This window comes from Podarcis muralis, chromosome 3 (assembly GCF_964188315.1).
Source record: "Podarcis muralis chromosome 3, rPodMur119.hap1.1, whole genome shotgun sequence".
Classification (NCBI taxonomy): Eukaryota; Metazoa; Chordata; class Lepidosauria; order Squamata; family Lacertidae; genus Podarcis; species Podarcis muralis.
In genome coordinates this window covers 49,342,678-49,361,167 of record NC_135657.1, presented here as the reverse complement: position 1 = coordinate 49,361,167, position 18,490 = coordinate 49,342,678, and the positions used below count along the sequence as shown (strand labels likewise).

At 45.8% G+C, this 18,490-nt stretch overlaps 1 protein-coding gene across 1 annotated transcript; it reads right to left on the bottom strand.

Annotated features, from left to right (window-relative positions):
- Positions 1–2,292: 2,292 nt before the first annotated feature.
- On the bottom strand, positions 2,293–18,362 carry DACT2 (dishevelled binding antagonist of beta catenin 2). The gene is made up of 4 exons (XM_028723926.2): positions 18,030–18,362; positions 6,530–6,662; positions 6,043–6,327; positions 2,293–5,406 (listed from the first exon to the last, which is right to left on the bottom strand). The coding sequence occupies exons 1-4, from the start codon at positions 18,261–18,263 to the stop codon at positions 3,623–3,625; spliced, it is 2,436 nt and encodes an 811-aa protein (XP_028579759.2). The 5' UTR covers positions 18,264–18,362; the 3' UTR covers positions 2,293–3,622.
- Positions 18,363–18,490: the final 128 nt, after the last annotated feature.

Here is an 18,490-nt window from a genome sequence, read left to right as displayed (position 1 = left end):
TGTAGTCTACAAAATCTTAAGCCAAGAAATGTGTCAGTCTTTAAGGTGTCGAAGTCCTTTCAAACTTTTGACTGTAGCAAACAAACATAGCTACCCATCTGAAATCTAGGACCGTGATTCCCAAATTGCTTTGTACTGTGGACCCCCCGTTTTTCAAAAGCCCAAGCCATGGACCCCCTACTTTTGAAATTTTTGATATTTCTATGGTAGCTTTTGTTATGTGGTTGGTGCCATGGACCCCCTGGGTGGGTTGTGTGGACCCACTGATCTAGGAGATTCAGTTCCCAGAAAAGTGTTCAGGATACAACAACATCTGGAAGACATCCTTGTTTATACATACAAACTCTCCCTTTAATAATGCTTTCCATAAATTTACATGGAGCAAATGTTAACTAATCTATAGGAGCAGGGCTGGATTGGGAATCATGTTTGTGTAGCCTTTCCTCCTCTCATAGTTTCCCTAACCAAATAGTTGCAGCCTAGCCCAGAGTGAGCCAAGTTTGATTTGGAAATTAGGATGGGAAGAAAGTGATCCCTTGCCCCAGCACAGATCTACTGTGTAACATGTAGTTTTGCCTTGATGCAGAACCAAAGAACCATAACCATTCCAGTTTTTTGACCTTTGCCCAGAATGACCACAGAACTTCTCTCAGAAGGGTCCAAAGACCTTTCTTCTCTGCTTCTGGCAAGAGCCGGGTGTATTTCTGTGCAAAGAAGGCCTTTCATTTCACCACATCAACTCTTCTTCTGCTGCTACAGCATATTCCACAGTCACCTATGGCAAACTTAGCCATTCCTACTGTCCATTTTATGAAATATCAAAAAGGTATTTTATATTATTAAATGTTGCAATTCTTTCTTTTTGTGTGTGTCCTTGAACTCTGATCATGCTTCTTTGTTGACTAGATGGAGGACAGTGAGGTGTGTGTGGAAACTAGCCTACTGTAAGCAGGAAAAAATAATTTATTGCCTTGGCCACTTCTGCTCAGCCATACCACTTTGGGTACGTGGCTCCTGAAATGTTTCTCAAGAGATATTGCCTGTCGGGTGAAAAAGGTTTTCCACCGATGGTTTAAATTTTCAAATAATCATGGCTACAGCGTGGTAGGTTAGGCAGGGATTGAATGACTAGCCCAGGCCCAAGGTTGCCCAGTGAGTTCCTAGCTGAGTGGGGATTCAAACCTTGGTCTCTCCCAGGTCCCAGTCTGAGACTCTTAACCACTGCACCACACTGGCTACGTATTAGAACACTTCAGCACCCCAGTTCTGTGCTGGTCTTTTTCTGTATGACAGATGTAAACTGGGGCAACTAATCCAGCCACCACAGAAACCAGAGGAGGAAGGGGTCACCCTCCATTGTCCCCAGATGGAGGGCTATGGGGCAGGGTACTGAGGACCAGGAGCACATGTCAGTGGGGGACAGCAGGCCAGCTGCTGCCCTAGACTTATCACAGTGGCCCACCAGACGCCTGTGGGAAACCAGCAAGCAGGATTTGAGCACCAGAGGACTCTCCTCTCCTATGGTTCCCAGACAACACACCCATCCTAGCTAGTGGTCATCCATAACCCTCTCCTCCTCCATGAATTTACCTAATCCTCATGTAAGGTCAACCTAGCTTGATTGCCATGACAGCCTCCTGTCGCAGGGAGTTCTGCATGCAGAAGGAATTTTGTCTTCTGTCCAAGCTGCTTCTGGGGGCATTGGAAACTGCCTTATACTTAAGACGATTGGTTCATCTACCTCACTATCGTCTACTCTACACAATAGTGGCTCTCCAGGATTTCACACAGGATTCTACCCCAGCCCTACTTGGGAGATGCCTGGGATTGAACCCGGGACCTTTGACATGCGAAGCAGATGCTCTACCACTGAGCTATGGCCCTTCCCCTTCCTTCATACAAGCCAGCTGGTAGGGGCAGCAGGGGCACTAATGGCACCAGCTAGTTATGGACCAAGAGGTGTGCTTTGCCATACAGCCCCCAACTCATTTAATACCTTGGCCACGCTGCTTCAGCTGTGCAATAGGTGAATGAAGTTGTAATCAACATGGGGTAGTTTTCCTCCGGTCACTTACAATGCGACCCTAGACATGTCTACTCGGAAGTAAGTCCCACTGAGTTCAGTGAGACATACCTCCAGGCAAGTGTGTTCACAATCGCAGCCATAGTCAGGAGTTCTGTGCGTGAAGAAGAAAAATAACTCTCAAGTATGCTTTTCCTTTCAGAATATGTTTTTTAAAAAATAGTTAAATGACACCCCTACCTTTTAAACACAAGGAAACCAGACAGCTGTTTAGAGTAGTGGATCATCATAGCATTTATTGAGCCTGCAATAAATCAGAGGAGAGATGCTATGCTCTCAGCCACAGCAGCGATTAACGTGCTGTGTGTGACACAGTGTTCGGAATGCAGTTGACCCACATAGATATACTTTTTAAAAACACTCACACAAACATCTTAATAGAAAAAGATTACAGCTGTTATGGTCAGGGTTATATATTTTGCTGAATCTGTTGAATTTGTAAATGGGAAATAGCAATACTGGCACATTCCTCTGACCAACATACTTTTTTCCTGACCCTAACCCCCATGTTTAAGTGATAGCCAACATGGTGCCTTACATGCTGGATTACAACTCACATCTGCCTAGGCAATGGTCAGGGATGATGGGATTTGTAGTCCAAGGGCACCAGATTGGCTACCACAGGCATATCTTAAAGAAAAATGGATGAGGTACTGAGTAAGCAATATTAGCAATGGATGGCTATGGGGAAAGAGCTGTGACCATGTAATGCAGACTTCCCCAACCTGTTGCCCTCCTGATGTTTTGGACTACAACTCCCATCAGCCGAAGTAAGCATGGCCAATGATAAGGGATGCTGGGAGTTGAAGTTTGAAACATCTGGTGGGCATGCAAGGCTGGGAAAGGCCAGTATAGTGAGTGCTTCTGAACTGTTAGGAGATCCCCTTGAAAATAAAACTGATCTTCAGCAAAAAGAAGAGGAAGCTGCTGTGCCATCTTTACTAATACAGTGGTACCTCAAGTTACAAACGGCTCAGGTTACAAACGCTTCAGGTTACAAACTCCGCTAACCTGTAAGAGTTACCTCAAGTTGAGAACTTTACCTCAGGATGAGAACTGAAATTGTGTGCTCGTGGTGCAGCAGCAGCAAGAAGCCCCATTAGCAAAAGCACGCCTCTAGTTAAGAACAGACCTCCGGAACAAATTAAGTTCGTAACTAGAGGTACCACTGTAATGCTCTCTCCCCTTCTCCGCTGGCAACTTTGGGAAATCTTCCATGTGTTGCAGGTGGCACATCTACTTCCCAAAATATCTATCAGACAGGATTCGTTTGAGGGGGGCATCTCATCTAAACCCTTCATCTCTATCAGAATGGGGCGGGCTATCAAGTCACATACGCGCACACACAAAGGAAAAAAACCAGAAAGAGGTAAAGAGTAGCAGTGTCATCCATAAAGGCATTAGCACATAAGAAAAGGTCCTTTGCCCAGCGATCTAGGGATTTCATCACATTTCATTTAACAGAATCCTTTTAAGTCTCAATCCCCTCCTTTGTTTTGCAAACAGAGGCAGCTGCCAAAACAGATGCTCCCTCTCACTTCAAACCATGGTCATCACTTTCAGAGAGGCCGGTTGGAATCTCCTAATCTTCTTCTTGAGGGCCTTTGAAGCTTTGATGCGACAGAGTTTGGGCATTGGCGGAAGAGACTTGGACGAAGTCGGAACAGCTGCTGGCTGCCTGGGAGAAGAATCTGGCCAGACCAGTTCATGCTCATCGTCGTAGTCAAGAGTCAGGCTGCTGCCATTGCTGCTGCCCTCTGAATCGCTTTCGCTGGACTCGCTGTCCCCAAAGCGGTTGGCTGTATAGTCACTGACTTCCCCTTCACTGGTCTCCGCAATGGTGGAGTGGAAAAGGGAGGCACACTCTGCAGAGTATTCAGAGTGATCGGACTCACTTCTGGCATATGCACCAGGGCGAAAGGGGTGGCGGTTCTTGGAACGGGCCCTCATTGTGACAGAGCGCGTAATCCCCGCTCTCCGCGCCGCCTGCCTTGGTGGCCCCAAGGCAAAGCCGCTCGAAAGGCTGGCCACTTGGGTTTTCGTCGAGATTTCCACCGTAGACTGCCACTTACGCTGCTTTTTCTTGTTGGTGGTGTCTATGTAGGCCGCTTCGAGAGAATACAAGGCGTTGGCCTGGTAGAGTTCAGGCCCAGAGGGTACTTGAGGGAGTCTGAACGGCACAGGGTACAGGCTGGACTCCGAACAAGACCTCCCTGTAGCTTCCCCAGCAAAAGTAGGCCTCCTCATGAGGTTCCTTCCTCTCAGCTGCCTCTGAGGCAGACTCCACTCAACGGGCAGCCTGGCAGCAACATGGTGGAGTCCCCTTGGCTTCTCCACAAAGAAAGCCTGCTTCCCAGGCCTCGGCACTTTCTCACTGCTTCTCCTCTTCACCTTCACAGGCTTCATTTTAGAGTTGGCAAACCTGACCCTGACTTGGTGGGATTCTGCGGGGACAAACTTGGCATGAACAAAGCCACCCTGAGGCACCAGGTCATGGCCTCCTGCCTTGACAGGTTTCTTGTGAGATTTCTTGGTTGGGGCGACATTCGTGTTTGTGGGGCTCAGGCTAGAATCCTCCGTTCCGAGTTGGGAGCTAGAAGAGCTGCGTTCCAGGCTGCTTTCTCCGGCTTCGGTCAGAGGAGAATCCCTTGCTGACGAACTGGCAGAGTAGCAGCCATTCACAGCCAGCGGAGACTCTGCATGGGCCGGGGCAGCTGCCTGCTCAACATTTGCACTGTGCTGAGTCCCCTGCTGTTTGGCACATTCCCCTTCAGGCATTCCCCTCCGCAGCTTCCCCTCCACTTTGTTACCATGCAGCGAGCTCCCTTGTTTTTCCATCTGGCTGCCACTGCTGTTAATTTTCACTCCGCCAGGGCTGGGGATTATAATGAGCCTCTGGAGCATTGTGAATGGCTGGCTCTTTGTTGGACACCTCTCACCGGCGTCCGCCTGATTGTTTCCTCTCGAGCGTGTCAGCTGGAGCAGTTTGTTGATGTAACCTCCTGGCCTGGACTCCGCAACGGGCAGTGTCCTAATCAAACTGGGCCCAACAGCGTGAGGGGCAACTTTGTTCGGCAAGGGGTGAGCCTCTTTTTCTGACGGGGGCCCAGCCAGGGAAAAAAGTGGACTTTGTAAAGCCACAGCGTGAAGAGGGCTAGGGTAAGGATACACTTCGTTGCCGCTTTTGGAGACCAAGTCACTCTGGTATTTGGGGTCCACACAGAAGAACTGGATTTCCCCTCCGGGGGAAAGCAGAGGAAAGGATTTGGGGTCAGTTACTTTAGGGTATCCTGCATCTGCCAAGGTGAGTCTTTCAAGGTCACCTGGTAAGAGGACAGAATTATAAAAAGGTAGTCAACAACGTAAGAATGAAAGTCTTTCTCAAGACACCAAAGACTAAAACCTCTTCTCATTTTTCTCTTGAGTATTTTTACTGGGCAATGAGAGGAGCTCTCAAAATCTTATTGCACCCAAACTTGGCAGTGCTAAACTTTATTTCGCTTCTTGAACACTTCCTTTGCTATAAAGCTGATTCCTGAGTCCTTAATAAAACATCTAAATAGGGCCTCAGGCACCCCACTGGTAGAAAGATACACATGCCCAAGAGCTCGTTACATCTTACACCCACCATTATGGTCCTCACAAATAAGTTCTTTCAGAAAAAATTGAAACACAATATTAGACTTCCATCTCTCTCTCTCTCCCTCTATGTGTGTGTGTGTACACATGTACACACACACCGGAAAATGAGCTTTCCTTATTCTACAGGAATGATTAAGATGGGTTAAAATAATTTAGACCAGCTAAGGGATGGTTTCACTCATGCTTTACATTACTTGTCCTATTAACTCTTGATGCCTCCCATATAAATGTGTGATGCAACTGAACTGGAAAGCACCATCAAGCCTGAGGAGATGCAAGGTGATATGAAAGCTTTAATGGGATGTGTGTGTAGTTACCTGTGGAAACAGGCCTTGGCCTGGACCTGGTAGGAGTTCCTGAAACATCAGGGCAAGCTTTGATTCGGCATTCATCACTGATGTAGGCTCCCTGCTGTTGGAACTGGTTGTGTACTGTGGTTTCATCCGCAGATTTGGGGCGGTAATCAAAGATGCTGAGACGGGTCTTGGGGTGCTGGGAACTTGGCAAGAGGCTGGCATGAGAAGAAGAGACGGATTCACTGAAGACTGATGTACAGGAATTGGACAGGGAGCAGGAGCCGCCATCACTCAGATCATAAAAGCCTGTGAGGAGATAAAGAGGACATTTTCTGGATTACAGAGAACACATGTACAGCATGACCCTGAACCCAAATGAAGCACTCCCATGTTTTTCTTTTTACAGAAGGGTCAGTCTTCTGTGGAAAATCTAGAGTGTTGTTTAAATAATAACTACATAGATGTCCTTCAATTCTCACATTACCTGAGCTGTCAATTCTCACATTACCTGAGCTGGGTCTGCTGTCACTGTCAAGATACTCAATGGAGGTCTTGCCAACATCCAACTTCAGTTCACTAATTTGTTGGTCCAGCTGATCCAGGTGGCCTTTCAACCCAACATCTTGTCTCCTCAGACGTGACTGTTAGCAATGGGAGAGTGAAAAAGAACACTTTCAGACAAGTTCTAAGGGACCAGACCAAATTGTGTCATCTTTCAGGGTTAAGCCCGTCTTCAGAGGAACAATACACACAGAATGGCCACATGGAAGATCTCATACCCTAAACAAACTAGACACACTAGAGCAGTGTTTCTGAAACTTGGGTCTCCCGCAGTTTTTGGACTACAACTCCCATCATCCCTAGCTAGCAGGACCAGTGGTCATGGATTAAGGGAACTGTAGTCCAGGAACAGCTGGAGACCCAAGTTTCGGAAGCACTACACTAGAGCAAGGAAAGCCAACGTGGTGCTTTCCACATGCTGTTGGACAGCAACTCCCAGCAACCCAGGCTAATAATCAGGGATGGTGGGAGCTGCAGTTCATCAACATCTGGAGAGCAGAACATTGGCTACACCTGCACTAGAGTAAGCAATGCAAAGGTAATCATACTAGAATGAAAGGATTAGAACACGTGTGAATGGAGTGAGAAACCAACTTGGTTGACAGAACTGCATAATCTTTGCAGATATGGAAGCAAATTGTATTTTATATATTTATGTAAATGTATACTATTTAAAGTCGTATTCCATCATATTGCGAAGATTTGGGGGTAAGTGATATTTTAAAACTGGTAGAAACAAAAGCATTATTTTAAAAAATACAACAGTCCATTAAAACAGCTTATTAGGCTTCAATTTTACATGCACTTTCCTAAGAATAAGTCTCACTGAACTCGAAGAGACTCACTTTTAAACAGTGATTGCACTGTTATTTGCTTAAATTCTGGCCATTGAATGCATGTCCCAAATTTCCTCTAAAAGACCACTTTGAAAACACTGGTCTGGTGTGAGCTCCCAGAACACTCCAAGAGCAGCTTCTACATGTCCACAGGGGGCTTCTGAATTCCAAATAAGATTTTATGTGACTTCCACCAAAAATGGATCAGTCCCACCACTCCTGCTCTCCACCCTATGACATCATGTTATAAGTCGAACTACTTATTTGTTTTATTTAGTCATTAACTGTGTACACTTTCCTTCATCTGAAGAACCCAGGGCAGTTCACAAAATAAAAATACAAAACGAGAGCACAAAATATATACCGAAAAATAACAAACCAATAAACTCCCTTCCTACAAACACACCTTAAAATTCATAGATTGTTGAACTAGCCAAAGGTCTGGTTATAGAGAAGCCTGGCGCCTAAAGATATGCAATGGGGAAGGTGAACCTCCCTGGGGAGAAACTATCATGCAAAATCCACCAGATGCCTATGGGAAGCATCCAGTTTATTCTCCAGTAGGGATGGGAAGGACTCCCTGGCTGAAACCCAGGAGAGCTGCTGTCAGTCCAGTGCAGACAATACTGAGCTAGAGGGACCATTGGTCTGACTCAGTATATGGCAGCCCCCTATCAAGCCACTCCAGGCAGCAACCTCTGGGGCAGCATAAAAGGCTGGGGGTTTGAAAGGGGAAGTCCTGGCTGCATTCTTAACAAGTATTTTGGATCTCAGCTTAGGCTGGTGAGAGTGAGCCTAAAGCACAGTATGTGCAAAGCCCAGCAACCTATTATTTGCCTCACTAAACATTCTGTTAATTTCAGACCCATGGATTAACTTGTCTTTTCCTCATCTGAACACCTTGGAGCCCTTTTAATTCCCAGCAAAATGCAACGGGGCGATTTTCGGCGACTTCAAAAGAGGTATAGAGCAGGCTCATAAAGCCAACGGGCCAAAATGGCATTACGTCCAATTACACTGACTTAATAAATTTCTAGATAAAATACTTTGTAACACAAAATAACACTCTGCACGTACTGACTTCTTGAAAAACAAATAAGTTTTAAAGTGTCTTTTGACGCCCAAAGTACATTCAAACATGGACACATTCTTGATTTACAGTTCCGGAATAGAATTGTTAAAAGCGTTGCCATTTCAGTAGCACGCTGCTATCCCATAGAGCCTGCTGTGCTCAGATCCCGCTTGTGAGCCTTCCACAGGCATCTAGTTGGCCACTGTGAGAACAGGATACTGGACTAGATGGGTCACTGGCCTGATCCAGCAGGCTTGTCTTATGTTTCCGTTCTTATGACTAAGACCTAGTGTGTGTGTGTGTGTTGGTGGAGACAGCTAACTTAAAGGCCATGGGCCCCATCCTCCCTCAAGTGTTTTCTGGTGAACCCCAGCAATTTGGCTGTTGTAGCAGCAATTAAAAAATAACAAATTACTGAGGTGGTGCTGATAAGAAAGGCTGCAATCTCTCTTCCTACGTCCTAGACCAGGCATGGCCAAACTTGGCCCTCCAGATGTTTTGGGATACAATTCCCATCATCCCTGACCACTGGTTCTGTTAGCTAGGGATGATGGGAGTTGTAGTCCCAAAACATCTGGAGGGCCAAGTTTGGCCATGCCTGCCCTAGACCATCCACCAGTGCAATGGATGCATATCTCCCCCTCCCCATACAAACCAGCTGATGAAAAGGAGAAGGAGTGATGTGAAGCCCCATCATTGTGCTGGTTGGTGTGAGCCCACACCAGAAGGCCTGATGGCGGAGTCAGCATGGACGGGGATCTTGGAGGAGAGTCCAGTGAAAGCAGCCCAACTTCACATGGTGGTAGCATCTGTACAGAGCTTGAGATCCCATCCCTCAGGGAGAGGCCCCATTGGTTTGGTCATCTGTCCCAAGCCACAAGAAGCAAAGAGGACTTTGCCACACATCTGGTGGACTTCAATCTTAGTTTTACCAATATAATATGAAGTTATGCTATACTTCTCTCAGCACCCACAGACAGTTGTACACGAGGCACAGCTTCCCAAAGTGTCCTTACTACAAGGTATTGTGTCCACTACAAAACTTGTTCCAAAAATGTTCGGATTCATTAAATTTCAAACACGGGACAGTTATCATTCACATTTGAAATAGAAAGATGCCAATTTAATACTTGCGCATTACCTTTCTGAATTTCCTGCATGGAGGGTGGTGGAGGAAACACTTTATGCTTCCCTTAGCCTCACCCGTTCAGGAAGTCAGAGAGTTTTGTTTTCATGGCTGGAATTAATTGCTTAATGATTAATGTTTTGCCAGCCAATCCCTCCCTTTGTGGTTTCTGATTAATGGCAGAGAGGCCACAAAGCGTTCAACAAGGCTCTCAGGTATTCAAAGATAATTTATTGCACCTCCAGGATCTGTTTGTAATTTTACAGCACTTTAACCAACAGAAAATGATTTATATTTGCCTGGTTAACCCTTTCCTCTTTTCCCATTGTCTCCTACTATGGGGAGTGAGGTGGGTCTCATGTTGCTGGGAGACTCAATGCTTCCCATTAACTCCCAACTGCTAAAGACCAAAGTTTGCTTACAATCACTCATCTGGGTCTTTGATATTCTTTACGATGATCCTGGAGTCTGCTAGCCCCCAGTGGAATTTTGCTAAGGAGAAATTTGTGCAAATCGCATTAGCTGGTACACTTAAACAGTCAAGGTGCGAAATCTGTGGGACTCTTACGCAACATGTAGGCCAATATCAGAGGAAATATTTTGGAAATCCCATAAGGTGGGCACGTTCAACCGATTGGTTGAGATCTACTGGTCAATCGTGGGGCAACCCTGCTCGATCCTATGATCCAGATTGATCGCCCAATAATGATGATGATGATAAAAATGGCTCAACAACTTTGGCTTCCTCCAAAAAACTCAACTTTGATGAAGGCTCCCCCCAAAAGTACACCAACTTTGGTCAATCCAAAGAGTAGACCACTGCCAGTTTTTTTATAGTGGGAGTAGAACTCTTGGGAGTTGGACATGCCTGCCATAAGGGAATCACCACAGATCAATGGGAGGAATTCATCGTAGCACTATGACAATTGTTCCATCAACACAAGCTAGACTAATGTCTTGCAGTGAGAGGGGAAAGTGCAATTTGCTTTGAAGGAGACAGTGATTCAGCTTTCTTCCCTCTACACAGAAGTGTTGAACAACTGTTGTTAAATATTCGGGGGTGGGGGTGGGTAGGGAAAGGACTAGACCATGTGAAAAATGAACATAATATTTTAGCTGCAGTTCATTCATTTTAAGCTTTGTATTCTTGTTATGTGTTATGTTGCTGGACCATAAAGAAGGCTGATCGAAGAATCGATGCTTTTGAATTATGGTGCTGGAGGAGAGACTCTTGAGAGTCCCATGGACTGCAAGAAGATCAAACCTATCCATTTTGAAGGAAGTCAGCCCTGAGTGCTCACTAGAAGGACAGATCCTGAAGCTGAGGCTCCAATACTTTGGCCACTTCATGTGAAGAGAAGACTCCCTGGAAAAGACCCTGATGTTGGGAAAGATGGAGGGCACAAGGAGAAGGGGATGACAGAGGACGAGATGGTTGGACAGTGTTCTTGAAGCTAGCAGTATGAATTTGACCAAACTGTGGGAGGTAGTGGAAGACAGGAGTACCTGGCGTGCTCTGGTCCATGGGGTCACGAAGAGTCGGATACGACTAAATGACTAAACAACAACAACAATTCTCGTCATGAAAAAGCTCACCTAGACATTCTGTTGTTGCATCCATAACCTAGGTTTATGGTGCCATTTAAGCTCCTAGCTTTCATATCTCAGTTTCTAACACTGGGGTTGTCATTTCACATCAGCATCATACCTGGATATGGAAGTGTAAATGACTTGGTTTCCCTGACCTCAGACACATGATGACCTCTGCCAAAAGATAGGCAGGAGAAGTGTGACTCTGTTGATTCACCTCTACCTCACAGCAACAGCTTTTGATACTATTAGTCATGTTATCCTTATGCATCAGCTCCATGAGTCAAGCATGCATTGGGGATGGATTCCTGTGTGACACTGCAAGGTCAGTTCCCATGGTGCTTAACAGTAGCCCTCCATTGTCAACTGCTGGGATCTGCCCTGCAGTAGGAATGGAAACACAGCAGCCCATGGGACTCCATTTTGTCACCCCTGTTATTGAACATCTATATTAACCTGCTGCGAGTTGTCACCGGGGCATTTGGAGTGAGGTGCAATCAGTATACTGATGATACCAAAGATAAAATCTTATGGCATGACTATGTTTTGCAGCTTGGGGCGGAGGATGAAGAGGATTTGTCCTAGAATGCTTTGCAGGGCAGCAAAGAGAAAAAAAAGATGAAGACTATCTCCATCATGCCATTGAAGAAGCAGATGAGTTCCTGTTGATGTGTAGCGAGACCCTGTGTGCAGTTGGGAACTGTCATCAGGGGATTTGGAGTGGGGTGTCATCAGTACACTGATGACCCCAGCTTTAGCTCTGCTTTCCATCTGAATCAGCAGAGGCTGCTCGCGCTCTTGACAGATACTTGGAGGCAGCAATGGGCTGGAATCAGATGAAGGCCAATAAACCGAAACAGAACCCATAAAAAGATGGGAGGCATCTTTAAGTTTTCAAGTCTGGGAGGTGAGGAGATGGCCTGACTTGGACAAGGTCACACTCCCTTTGAAAGAGCAGGCCCTTAACTCAGGCTCCTTGATCCAGCCTAGGTGGCCTCAGTGGCAAGGAGTGCCTTTTTCCAGCTGCAGCTTAGATCAGGCACCCCCAAACTTGGCCCTCCAGCTGTTTGGGGACTACAACTCCCATCATCCCTAGCTAACAGGACCAGTGGTCAGGGATGTTGGGAATTGTAGTCCCCAAACAGCTGGAGGGCCAAGTTTGGGGGTGCCTGCTCTAGATCCTGTTGAAGGAAGTACCTCTGAACTTAGTGGAACTTCTGAGTAAACAAGCACTCTGGATGGGCTGAATGCACATTAGTGAAAAGATACCATTTACACATCCATTAGCTATGTCAAAATTGGTTTGGATAGCAAAGAATGCAGCAGTTTCCTCCCCAACCACTTCATGCTACTATTCCTATGATAAAATGACTCAACCCATTCCTTATGACCAATGCAGAGAAAGCTCTGCCTCTCCTAATAAAAAGGGGAACACCATGGACTCTCTTTTTTACCCTGTTTTAAACCCCGGTCAAGTGTCTGCCATATCTTGATAAGCTAATCCTCCATTTTCAAGTCTTGCTGGGAACAAAACACACATACAAATGAGCTCTTACAGCACAAAGCACATGTGTCAAATAGGAATGGATTGCTTTGGTCAGAGGTCACTGGGTGTTCCTATTAACCTGTGGGCTTGAGCAAGCCATAAATGTTTTAAATCATATTCTCTTTGGGCTTCCATAAAATAAAGTGGAGTCATTAGTTAACATTATCAATGACAGGTAATCAAGTGGTTGGCAGTAGACTTGTGCTGCCATTTTGACTCTAATCAAGATATGCTTGCTGCAATGTTTCACAAGTGGGGCTTAAGCAGCCCCTGAAGGTTAAAGCCAATTTTCACTCTGAGATGCCTTCTGATAAAGCTGCCTACAGTTAGTGAATACCCTTTGTGTTTTCACACCTGATTGATAACTGATGGCCAAGTCTAACACCAATAAGGAGGAGGGGGCAGGGGAGATCAGAATTAACTCAGAGTTTACTGAAGTGTGTAATTGCCAGTACTGGAGAGATTAAAGTCTATAACATTTTGATTGCATTATTCCCCCACCCCAGAAACGAATTCCAGTCCTAATATATATTTGCCAATCCATACACTCACACAAAAAATGCACAGGGGTTTAAAAAAAGAAGTTGATGTCACACAAATTCAATCACTTTCCTCTTTTGATCATGCCATCTATTTCAACACTGGATGTAGGAGTTGCAAAAAATTTTCCCCCTCACATGCTTGTTTTAATTTGGAGGGCAACGGATGCAAAAATAAACATTGCTAAACTATATTAGGGCTCACTGAAAAGTCACAAAGATGGAAGCAAGCTTTGGACTTATTAAGAAGAACAATGCATCAAGCTGGATATTGAGCAAAACCAAAGCTAAACAAAGTGCAAGGTGCGGGCGAAGAGAAACAGTTGATCGGGGGGGGGGGCAGGAAACCACGTGTGCACTTTGTAATAGTTTATGGTGGCATGGAGGAGGTGTTTTGCAGACAATTAAGATTCGGCCATGTTTTGGTGTAACATGAGACCTTTTTGCATGAGTAGTGAAAAACATGGCGACTCTTCCAGCAGTCATTCAGACTGGTTTCGAGCAAATAAATTACAAGGTGTTAACTTGTGGCTTACCCAAAGGACCCACATGACTGCTGGAAGTTTTCTAACACAGAAGTCTAACACAGAAAAGTATTTCATACAGAATACATATACCTACAGGCTCTCTAAAGCTCCTCCCTCCCTCCTTTAAACAGTGATGCTCGATGGGGGAGGCACTTTAGAGAGCAGCTTTGCCAAACCACTCTCTGAAGCACTTGCCAGCCTCCTTTGAACGCTGCTCCAGTGATATTGAATGGAAGGGGGGGCGGGCAGGGTGAGGCTTCAGAAAAGTGCCTCCTGTCCTCCTTCACACAGTATTACTTCCTCAGCAGCTTGGCTAGGCAGCTTGCTGTTCTGTTCTCAGGCCATAGTTGGTGTGGCCACCTGTTGGCAGCCGTGCAAACTGCAGCATGGCAACAATTTTTCTTCCAGAAATATAGCAGGGGTCAGCTTTTTCAGCAGGGGGCCGGTCCACTGTCCCTCAGATCTTGTGGGGGGCAGGACTATATTTTGAAAAAAATAATAATGAACAAAATTCCTATGCCCCACAAATAACCCAGAGATGCATTTTAAATAAAAGGACACATTCTACTCATGTAAAAACACGCTGATTCCTGCACCGTCCGCGGGCTGGATTTAGAATGCGATTGGGCCGGATTCAGCCCCCGGGCCTTAGGCTGCCTACCCATGGTATAGAGAGATATATTTGAAACCCAGCACAATGTAGTGTGGCAAGAAGTTAGTGTGCCAGAAAGCCTCTAATGTACTTTTACATTCCTATGGGAGGAAGGGTTGGATATAAATTTAATCAATTTAATAGGTAGTGCCAGTTAATGACTATTAGCCTCTTCACCAATGAATAAGCCATTCAGATTTTTAGGTCTGCAGCATGTTAAGCTCAGTTATGCAGGTGTGACTTCAGACAGGGTATACTTGAAGGAAAAAGCTAGGAACCATACATGAGCTAGTAAACCTGAAAGTCCTCTTGTAAATGGGTGGGCTTGCTTTCATACTTCTGGTCTGACTCACTGTTGCATTTGAGTCTGGACAGAAAGCTTGCCTCAAAGCAAACTTGATTTCTGCCAGAGCTTTTTCACTGTGGAACTTTTTTTTTGGCGGGGGGGAGGCGGGTGGCGAACCCTTCACAATGTGCATCATATTGTTTTACCTATCTGTGCAACATTTGTATTCTGTCCTTTCCTTCCCAAGGCTTTTTTCGCCCAAGGCTGAGAAATAAGATACTTGGATCAAAATTCTCAAATGGCTGCAAGCACAGACTTAGATTTACCACTGGGTGTTTACTTGACTGCAGTGGATTACAACTCTTCAACAAATATACTTGTGTGATGCATAGCTTGCAACAGATTTGGCCATATCCACTATTTACAATTTTTGGTGTACACTTTTGCCATACCTAGGCATAAACCTGTATCAAAATAATGTGTGAAGCAGACCAGAGAGAAAAGTTGGGTTGCCTGCATCTAAACTCAACACTCTGCCGCATCTGGCATCCGTAGGGTATTTTGGATGGGAGCTATGGTTCAAAACAGCTGAGGGCACCTGGCTGCCAAAGTCTGCTCTAACCACTATATTTCACTGAATCATCATGCTGAAGAAATTTCCTGAGCTGTTCTAGTCTTTATTATTACAACACCGGTTGTTTGTGCTAGTTGTAATCAGAACAGGTGATGGGTTTTGAAAGTCATCTCTAAGCCAACGGCCATCACCACATCTTGTGACAGTCAATTCCATGAAGTAATTACCGTACACATTGAGTGAAGAAGTACATGTGTGCTTTTCTCTCCTGAGCCTACTGCCAACCAGCTTTTGAAAGATAAAAATGATATTTATCCACTCTCTCTGCACTATTCCCAGTTAGACAGCACAGTTGAAATTGCATTGTTAAACTGAAGGAAAAGTAAATAGCAATTGCTTTGTGTTGTTTTTGCTTCTTCCTTTGAATAAGTTGGTCATCGTGTGCCTGGGATGCAGAATGTGTGGTCCTCTAGATGTTGTTGGAGACAAACTCTAACATTCCCAGCCAGCATAGCCAATGGTATAGAAGGATGGGCCCTAGATCAGGTATGGAGAACCTTAGTCCCTCCAGCTGTTGCTAAACTAAAACTTCCTGAGCTCCAATAAGCCTGCCCTCAGATGATGAGAACTGTAGTTTAGCAACATCTGGAGGGACAAAGGTTCCCATATATTATTCCATCCACAGTCTAGGAAGTTGGTCCAGATCGCTGCTCTTTGCAAATCATGGCTGCATTTTTATTATTTTGTAATATTTCCAAGTGGACTGAAATATATTAAATGAGCAGCATCCAATCAGCCTGTCAAATGATACTTCTAGTGGCAAAGCTTTTGCACCCCTTTTCTTCCAAAGGTAAGATGAAATATGCCATTCACAGCCATTGCAGATCTGCTATTTCAGTATGATGTGAATTTCTCTCTACATTTCCAGTTAATAGTAAAACAAGTTCTTGAATTTATTCAAATACCAATCTTAAGACACTCAGGAATATGCTTTATTTTTTAAAAAATCTGTTCTTCACAGATTCCCTGACATTTCAGTGAATTTATTCATTGAAACCTTGCAACTGATATGGCAAAATATTGTTTTTTAGGACTGTGTAGGATGATCTGAAGTGTTCTTACTCAGAAGTTCCAATAAAATAAGTCAATAGGACTTACTTCCATGGATTGAGAGGCTGAGGCTTAAAAAACAAAATAATAAGACATCAGGTAATGGGTGGAGCAGATCAAAGGCAATTCAGCCTCCAAGTGCACTTACCCATAAGAAGTTTCTCACTGACAACAAGAGCCTAGTCAAAACATGTAGCCACTAATGGAAATGTATTATTAGAGCAGCTTCAGCTGTTACATCCGAAAAGGAAGAAAGTTTGTCAAATGTGACAATTGCCTATGGAGACTGTGTCAATACAAATGTTACAAATGTAACTGGGAAAGTGCAGTATCTGAAACACATCTAAGATTTAAGGCAGAAGATAACACGGACTGGTTCAGGGTTGTTAATTCCGTAATTTTAAGAGATTGATTCCTTAATTAAGTAATTATTCCTTATCATAGAACGGTTATTCTTTACATCAAACGTATACATACCCTTTCTCAGACCTTGCAACAACACAGCCCTGAATGTTGCATTTTAAAAAACCAAACTATTCATTACTATTTTACGATGTACCCAACAATCTTTGAACCTTTTTTTATTGATCTTTTCAATTAACTTGTGCACTCTCAGTCATCACCCTTCAAACCACCATCCTCCATAGATTCTCTAGTGGAAAGATTAAATAGATAAAACCCTAAATTAGGGGATCAGCTCTAAAATTGTGCAACTAGGGTGTGTGTATAGTTAGGGGGAAGGCAGATCATAATGAGGCTCTGCTCCAGGACAGATTTACTTTGCCAATGTAGGCTGTCCCTAAAAAGCCCCTAAAGCACAGTTTGCCTAAGCATGAATGAAATAATTCTGCTATCATGCAGCCAGCAAATAATAGACTTGTTGATGGCTCTATAACTGCAATGGAACAATTTAGTAAGAATAAATTCACTCGCCACAGGATTTAAATAGAATAAATCTGAGTCTGGTAACCTGAGTGGGGGCCTGGCCAGAGCACCGGTCCAATTAACGTGGTTCATAGTTCAGTTGGTTAGAGCATGATGCTGATAATGCCAAGGTCGCGGGTTCGATTCCCTGCATGAGCCAGCTGCATTGCAGGCGGCTGGACTACATCAGTGGATCCAAACCTTTTTTGGGGGGGGGGCATGCCCCATAGCATCTCTAAAATCCTGATGCCCCCCTCCCACGACATATAATTCTTATTATTCAAAAAGTGAACTCCGATTCACGTGGAGGATGCCTAAAAGGCCAGTCACTGTTCATAACTCATTCTCGAATTGCCCCCCTTAAAAATCAAAACGCCCCTCGTTGGGAACCACGGCATTAGATGATCCTCGAGGTCCCTTCCAACTTTTAGGATTCTAACCTAGCACGGCTTACTCTGACCGGCAGAAGCTCTCCGCAGTTCCAGGCAGGATTCTGTCCCGGTCCTACCTGGAAAGAGGAGGAGGGGGCGCTTCTGCATGCAAAGGAGGGACCCCTGGAGGATCCCCGGCGCCTGGATCCATCAAGGGCTCCCCGCTCTCCCCTGGCCCCCCGCCGCAGTTGTGGCGCAGCGGCCAGACCCCCTCGCCGGCGGGAGACCCCTTACCAGTTGCTCCTTCAGGGCGCTCAGGGTGGCTTCGAGGCGCCGCTCCTTGCTGCGCGCCTGCCTGCCTTCGGCCGTCGGCTGCTCGGCCAGCGCCCCGCTCACCAGCGCCCGCTGCTTCTCCCGCAGCACCTGCAGCTCCTGGAGGCCGGCCAGGGCGGCTTGCAGCCTCTCGCCTACCCGGCAGCGGTCCCAGCCGCCCTGCCGCTGCTGCTGCGCTGGCCTCCCTAGGAGCATCTTCCGACGCCGTCCGAGCCACAGGCCACGCCAGAGCGAGCGAGGCGGAGCCCAGGCAGGCGCTAACCTCTCCCTCCGCCGCTAGCCAAGCGAATGCAGCCGAGCAGGCGCTGCGGCGGCCGAGGGGGGCGCGCGCGGCCAAGCTGCAGTTCAGCACCCTCCCCGGCGCGGGGCAGACGCAGAGCCAACGCCGAGCGAGCCGAGCCGACGGAGCAGCCAATTGCGGC

Excerpts from the sequence above, each read along its gene's own strand:
- DACT2 (XM_028723926.2), bottom strand. The coding sequence starts at position 18,263 with ATGCTCCTAGGGAGGCCAGCGCAGCAGCAGCGGCAGGGCGGCTGGGAC. Across the intron at positions 6,663-18,029 it reads GCGCCCTGAAGGAGCAACTG|TCACGTCTGAGGAGACAAGA; the intron begins GTAAGGGGTCTC and ends CATTGCTAACAG. Across the intron at positions 6,328-6,529 it reads TGACAGCAGACCCAGCTCAG|GCTTTTATGATCTGAGTGAT; the intron begins GTAATGTGAGAA and ends ATCTCCTCACAG.